General features: G+C 41.3%; 1 protein-coding gene across 1 annotated transcript in view; it reads right to left on the reverse strand.

Annotated features, from left to right (window-relative positions):
• The window catches only part of ZCCHC9 (zinc finger CCHC-type containing 9), an 8,335-nt gene extending 1,748 nt beyond the window's left edge, over nt 1-6,587 (reverse strand). The window contains exons 1-4 of the mRNA XM_018557211.1: nt 6,306-6,587; nt 4,457-4,607; nt 3,030-3,122; nt 1,397-1,465 (exon numbers count right to left, since the gene is read on the reverse strand). Coding sequence (XP_018412713.1) covers nt 1,397-1,465; nt 3,030-3,122; nt 4,457-4,607; nt 6,306-6,545 — 553 coding nt within the window. The 5' untranslated portion in view covers nt 6,546-6,587. The remainder of the gene's footprint in view (nt 1-1,396; nt 1,466-3,029; nt 3,123-4,456; nt 4,608-6,305) is intronic.
• Nucleotides 6,588-7,913: the final 1,326 nt, after the last annotated feature.

Here is a 7,913-nt window from a genome sequence, read left to right on the forward strand (position 1 = left end):
TAACACCCCCACCCCCAAAAAAAAAAAAAATTTTTTTTTTTTTTGCTGGAACGCATCAAAAACGCGGCCAAAAACGCAATGCATCAGCAGCTCCACGTCTGCTGATCAGGACCTGATCTCATGTGAACAGGCCCTAAAGAAGAAGGTACAGGTCTGTGAGAGCCAGAACTCTTGCTTGTTTGTAGGTGACCAAATACTTATTTTCCACCATAATTTGCAAATAAATTTGTTCCAAATCAGCCGATGTGATTTGTCTGGATTTGTTTTCTCATTTTGTCTCTCATAGTTGAGGTCTACCTATGATTCCAATTACAGGCCTCATCTTTTTAAGTGGGAGAACTTGTACAATTGGTGGCTGACTAAATACTTTTTTGCCCAACTGTATATGTATGTATTTTACCAATATGTATGTTTTTTTTACCAATAAACGTGACCAAAAAGAATAACGACACTTTTTGGTCACAAATATAAGAGTGTATTGTTTTATGACACAACAAATGTTATTGCACATAATGGGATTCAGCGCCGCACAATCTTCATATAAATAGATGTTACCAGCTCATTACATTTCTAGTAGGATCAACAGGTATTTTTAATTTTGCAATTAACAGGTATGCAAAAAACACTTACAATTATATAAATAATAGACCAAAAGGGAGCAAATTAGAAGCATTTGCTGTTAGGGGTTTACATATACCTCAACATAACATTGCCCACATAAAAGATATTTGCGCAAGCAGTTTGGAAAATAATATAGACTGCACAATGTCAGACAGATCAGCCTCAACAGTTAATTGCTCTACTTATTACCATCTTAAGTTATTTTAGGTGGGGGGATGGGTATTGCAAAATTTTTATAAAGTCAATTAGTGACAAAGATTACTTAATTTTCTAAATTCCTACATTCCTGACTCTATCCAATGCTAGCAAGATAAATATATAAAAGGTATAAATAGGAAATAAATGAAGGCAGTACCATAATTGTGTGACAGATTTAATTACATCAAATGAAATTTGAAACAATCCATAGAACGTGCGCTGCCTGAGACAGGACAGCCTCCCAACATTGTTTGGAGTAAAACTGGAGCTCCATGGAAGTAAAAGTCTGGGATCTATTGTGTTACACTTTTGTATGAAAATATGCAATCTGGATTAGTTGAAAAGCTACCAGTGCATGACAGCTTCTCACTATTAGGAATGATGATTTGTAGATTGTAAGCTTTCAGGAGCAGGGCCCTCCTAACCTAATGAATTGTATTATAACTGTGCGGTGTTAACTTGTAATGGCAACTTTTCCAGACAAATAAGTGACATCAGCACTTTAAATCATAGCGCTGACTTGTGGGCCCTGATGTCCCTAAACTCTTCATTCACTGAGGACTCCTTGTAATCTTACCTGATGTCTGATGTTCTGGACAATCTCTTTGAAAATGTTCAACCGATCCACAAATCCTACATTTTCCTCCTGATCAAGAAAGAAAGATAAAGTTAATATTCTGCCTACTGTTTGTAGTGAAATGTGGAAAACAGCTGTGTGGCCTTTCACAATATGATGAGCTTCAATACATTTATTCATTGGAACAATTTTATAGTTTATGGTAATGAACAATGAGGAGAAAAAGAAAAGCTGCTGCTCCGAGAATTAAAGTGCCACACGAAGGAAAATTTTATTTTGCCCTTTGCAAAATTCCCATTATATATTTCACAAATACATTGTGCATGCTTTTCATAGGCTTCGATCACATAAACAAACTGATTGTTGATTCCGCCATTTCCATGAATATATCCTTGTTTCCTGTGCTGGTCAAATAAGAGTTACTCATCTGTACAGTGGCGTACTGGTTAGCAATTCTGCCTTGCAGCACTAGGGGGTCCTCGGTTCTAACCCTGACCAGGTCAATATCTGCAAGGAGTTTGCATGTTCTCCCAGTGCTTGCGTGGGTTTCCTCCGGGTACTCCGGTTTCTTCTCACAACCCAAAGACATGCTGGAAGGTTAATTGGTTCCCGTCTAAATTGGCCTCTATGTATGCATGTAAGTTAGACACCTTAGATTGTAAGCTCTTTGAGGGCAGGGACTGATGTGAATGTACACTATGTAAAGTGCTGTGTAAATTGTCAGTGCTATATAAATACCTGTTATACATAAATAATACTCAGTGTTGTTGGCACCCAGAAGTATTGGCGGTTTATTTTTCATTACATAAATCCTGTGACTGTCAGAGTCTGTCAATTGCGCATGTGTTGGCGTTCACTGCAGACAGACACATACCAGTCCTCACTTCCTCCCCGTTAATTCCCATCTTTACGCCATTGATTTTGAAAATCTCTGCCTGCAGCTTACGGAACACAGTCCCATGACTGCTACCGAACATGAAAAAAGGTATTTAAATGCAGATATTTTTTTTTTTTTACTTTAAAAACATGACTGTGTGTACAAGAAGTAGCTAGAAGTAGCATTTGGGGCAGTTCTAATCTCTTGCTTTTCCTGATACTTTAATTACATTGCAGCTATGACTTTCCCAGTGCAGCCAAAGACACAAAAGCACATACTCGAAGGGGCGGCTGCCATCTTTTTCGCTCTAGATGGCGTACTTTCAACACTGAACATTTTCCTGACAGTACTGATAATGATTTACGAAGACATACATAGAGGCTGCCATTGTTGAGCTCTCCATCTAAAATCACCCCTATCTGGCTGACCATTTGGCTTTAGTACACCGAGTCACTGACCAGGTACAAACATGAAAATCAGAGGTTGACTGTGAAAATAATGAAGTAACTGGGTTGGTGAGACATTTTCAGAAGGTCAGCTATAGCACTTTTTCTCTCAGCACAGGATTCTTTTACTGTAGCTTCTTACTCTGTTGAATTAGATCTAAAGGACACTTGTACAAAAAAAAACAAAAACAAAAAAAAACACAAAACACATTCATAAAAATACATTACAAATCTGTTTTCAGCATTTAATCAGTTTTGTTTGTGAAATGTATTAATCCAGCATGTTTGTAAAAATGAATGATATACATACCTTCTGCATACAATCCTTTGGGATTGTCTGGACATGACCGTGATAGGTGCCCCATTTCTCCACATATGAAGCATTTTGCATATGGAAACTCTCCTGAAACATTTAAAAGTACACAATTACTATCCTGACCTAATAATAGCTGGAAGACACTGCTTTTATCTTCATATAAAAGGTGCCAACTAGGGATGTGGGTGGGCTTTGTGCACACCAAGTTCACCCAAGCTCGTGCAAAACTGTCAGTAATGCCCCTCCAGACTCAATCGGAGCAGTCCCCACACCTTTGTTAAGTGTAGCTGCATGGCAGGGAACGCCCCGTCTACAGCCAAACAGACCGTGTGTCACTCATAGCTTTGCACGGGCTTAGGCAAACTCATTTCGCACCAAGTTCACGCACTTCCAAGGTGCTGAGGACTTCTTGTTCCCAAATCTATCATCCTTCAAGAACATTCTTCATCATAAACGGGTTATGACTGAAAGATAACAGTCAACCCTATAACCATCAAAGACATACTCCCTCTCCCTGTTCTTGTCCAAATAATATTAACTATATATATCTATATATAGGTCTATATAGGTCTATATAGGTCTATATAGATCTATATAGATCTATATAGATCTATATAGATCTATATAGATATACACACATATACACTGTATACAAACACACACACACACACACACACACACACAGTCATGGCCAAAAATATTGGCTCCCCTGCATATCTCAGATAATGCACCACTTCGACCAGAAAATTGTTGCAATTACAAATGTTTCGGCATTCTCATGTTTATTTCTTTTGTTTGCATTGGTAGGACACAAAAAAAAAAGCCAAATCTGACACATTCCGCGCAAAACTCCAGAAATGGACTGGACAAAATTATTGGCACCCTCAATTAATATTTGATAGCACAGCTCTTGGAAAAATAACTGAAATCAAATTGCTTCCTGTAACCATCAAAGAGTTTATTACATCTTTCTACAGGAACTTTGGACCACTCTTCTTTCACCAACTGCTCCAGGTCTCTCAGATTGGAAGGGTCATGAGAATGCCTAAACATTTTTGATTGCAACAATTTTCTGCGCAAAGTGGTGTATTATCTGACAGAAATGCAGGGGTGCCAATATTTTGGCCATGACTGTAAAATATATCTGTATGCAGACAGAGTAGGTGATTAGCAGACAGATTGGGGTAAGGCATTCCAGAGGATGGTAGACACTCTGGAGAAGTCCTGGAAGTGAGCATGGGAGGAGGTGACAAGAGAGTTAGAGAGCAGGAGGTCTTGAGAGGAGCGGAGAGGACAGTTTGGATGATATTGAGATAAGGTTGGTGATGTAGATAACTGTAGATAAGATGGAGATATACATAACTCAGCACTCTCATTTACAAAGCAGCGAAGGATTCCCAAGAAATAATTCTCACATGTACCAAGAGCTGGATCCACTTTGGCTCTGCATTTGTTTATTTCGTGTTCTGTTGATCCACATCGAAAGCAGATTCCTGTACCCATCTCCTGACATCTCAGAGATTCAGAGCAGTCAGCCATGCCATGGCCAGGCTTGCGACAGTGGAAACATACCTGGAAAATATAATGGAGGAAACCGGTCATATGTAATCACCAAACTCCCGATGCCTGGCAGCTACAAGCAGAGTCCAATCGAAGTTCATCCATTATTCTCCAGACTAACGGAATAACAAATGCTATTTGTTGACATGACCAAACTCTCCACTTTGGTCCCATTTTTTACATTTCTGATGAACTGTCCCCAATCTGTGGCCCTTAGGATGATCTGGCAAATCAGGAGCCCTTGTGTTACCAAGCTGAATAACACCGATTTAAAATGTATAAATTGTGGAACAGGAACAATGTTAGAGCCTAAAGCCAGACGTCCACTATGCTAACAATATTTTAGCTACTGCCCACCCTTTCTGATGGCCTTCTACCAAAGTCTATGGAATCCAGTTACTGGCTGCGAAATTGGATTGACAGACTGGAAGTCTTTTTTTTTTTGCTGCTTTAGCATTTGCTGAAAGTAAAGTGCATCTAAAGCCATAATACCAGAGTACACAAAACTGTGTATAGGCGACACTTTAAAATCTTTTACAGGTAATTCATTTAGAGTTAATTGGGAATAATGGCCCCAGAATTAATTGTTCTCACTCTCGAGAGACAATGTGACAGCACTTTAGTGGTGACAGATTCTCTTTAACAAGACATTCCATTAGAGTCTATTAGAAGCTGATCAAGCACAGACCTGTGGCCAGGGAATGACGGCTCAGGAACTTGAAGTGACAACCATGGTCACTTCCGGGTTCATTCAGGAGGAAGATCAGCGAATGAATGTTCGCTGATCTCCCTCCCCACTTTTAGCTGCCATGCCGGTCCCGCAGAAGGGGAAGCTGAGCCTGGAAAACATAGCGGGGGATAGGGGTGCACATTTGGCAGCCTGCGGATGTTACCCATCTGCCCGAGGCACTTCCAGTGTAAAGAGGACAGTCGGCTTAACACATGTAAACAGACTCCCGGCTAAGTCTGCTCACAGGGCCCCCTGCGGGCTGCAGCAAATGGATTAAGGGCCTATGTCCACGAACTTTGGCCTTGTGCCATTGGACATCAGTTTGAGACGATTCAGAGATCATTCAGAATTCAGTGTACATTTGACCTGCAGTTGACCTTTTTCTGACCTGCAAATCATCCACTTCAAAGAGGTTCTGCGTTCTTATAGACTTGTACAGGAATCTGAACCAATCTTACATGAAGAAAAGGCCATCAGCACACGCCTAGAAGGGGTACATTGTTTGTGATGAAAGGGCTGCAGTGTGACACTGTGCACCCCACCAACCTGCGCTAATATCAGATTGTGTGTGGTGACCTGTGTTATCCACACAGACCAATGCAAACTCACTGCAATGGCACAGAGAACACAAATGTCTGCACGCCCTGTTCACAGGACGCCACTGTGCCGAGGTGGGCTGCAGTAACATGTCAAAGTTGACAACTTTTTCAATAATCGATTATAATCGATTATGTCAATTAGTTGTTGCAGCCCTACAACATTCCTCTGCACCTCACAACAGCTCTTCTCACCAATCCACTGCATAGAGATGAAGTGTCATTTGTGACATTTCAATAAAGTTTTTTTTCTTCTGAAGAGTGCCTTGTATGTTACAATGTAACATTTCTGACCTACACACACGGAAACCCTGTGTACACAGACCGATAATATCCACCCGGAGAGGACAGCAGCTCCTCCACTCCACAGGGCGCTCTGCTCACCATCATATTCTTCTTGCTGGTTTGTCTCTTCACCCTCCGACCCTCCCGGCGCTGATCCTTTAGCATGGCATTGAAGCCATTGACATCCTGGTTCACATAGCCGCCCTCCTTCTTCTTCTTGGGCGGTTGGCCAGTTCTATTCGGGGCGGCCTTCCCCAACTCTTCCCATGGGGTGGCCGCACACAGCTTGCGGTTCCGGCTCGGAGTGTTTACATGTCCTGGACGAGCCCAGCGAGTCATCTTTACTCCACACTGTCTAGCGTGTTGTACAAAGCCGGAATTACGTCACCGCTGGACCGGAAGTAAGGCGCGCAATACTTTGTCATATGCTGCCTCGACGGCCATATTTGTTGTGGGCAGCTGAAGTTCTGCATAATACGTTTATATTTTTTAGACTCCGTCTTGTGTCACACTTACTAGACGTATTCACTAGTACACATAATAAAAATGTGTTGATTTTGGTATGCTGATGTGCATTTTGTTTTAGTATTTTAGAGTATGTCACCCTTAAAGTGACATTAAAGGCAAACAGTTTTTTTCCCTCCCCCCAATGTTAATTAAAGTACTTACCTTAAATGATGTCTATTAATCTGATCTTCTTTCCTGCCGTTTTCAGCCTTCTTTCCAGCGCTGCTGCGGGTCTTCGATCCAGCGCTGACTCTTCTGTCCTTGCTGGTACTTCCTGTCCCATGGTGTCTGGTGCAAGCGTCCATGTACTTACCTTGTGACTCTCCTCGTCTCCTGAGAATTTTCAGATTTTCGGACGGGAGCGCGGGGAAGACACAGGTAAGTATTTACCTCCTTTAAAGCGTTAAAAAAAGAAACATTTTGCCTATATCTACTGCTTTCCAGCAGTAGATATATGCAAAAAAACTGGAGGGTTTAGAAACCCTTTAAATCTAAAGCTTTTTATAGTACATTCACATTGGTGTAATTTGGCAGAACAGTTGTTTTGGTTTCCTATTGTTCCTAATCTGTATAAGCAAAACCTTTTTTTTTAAAGCTTTGGATAGAGCAGGAAAGGGTTAACAGTACACTGCTGCCAAGTTATTTTTCGCTGTCTTTATACCATTGGGGAAATTTGCCTTCACGTCCTGTCTAAAAGATGCAACAGGAAGTTAGAATAACTCTCCCAAAGTGAGGGGAATTCTGGAACTGGTGTCCCCATTGGAAGATACAACTCTCTTTCCCTGTCTTTCTCAGTGATAATGGAAAGAAGGACAAAGTGAGGGTTGCCTCCTCCTAATGGGGAGACAGACAGCAATAACAACTGACAGAGGAGCATTAAGGTCATAAAAAAATGTCATATTTGGTTCTGCATGCCTTTTTAACATTTCTCACCCTGTATCTTTAAATGTCTATATTCATTGTCAAGGTTATTCACAAAAGGGTGAAGAGTTTGGAGAAGGCGGGAGAAGTGAACAATCTAGGACAACATAGCTGCAGTGGCGTAACCAGAGTTATTGGCGCCCGGGGCAGAACACTTTTTTTCGCCCCCCCATATTATATAAACATCCACTGGAACTCTACCCCCCACCCCCACACATATAAATCAGCTAAGGAACTACAAGTCCAAGTATGCCATCATTGTCCCTGTACACCCCCCCC

This window comes from Nanorana parkeri, unplaced genomic scaffold (assembly GCF_000935625.1).
Source record: "Nanorana parkeri isolate BGI_ZX_2015 unplaced genomic scaffold, ASM93562v1 scaffold272, whole genome shotgun sequence".
Taxonomy (NCBI): domain Eukaryota; kingdom Metazoa; phylum Chordata; class Amphibia; order Anura; family Dicroglossidae; genus Nanorana; species Nanorana parkeri.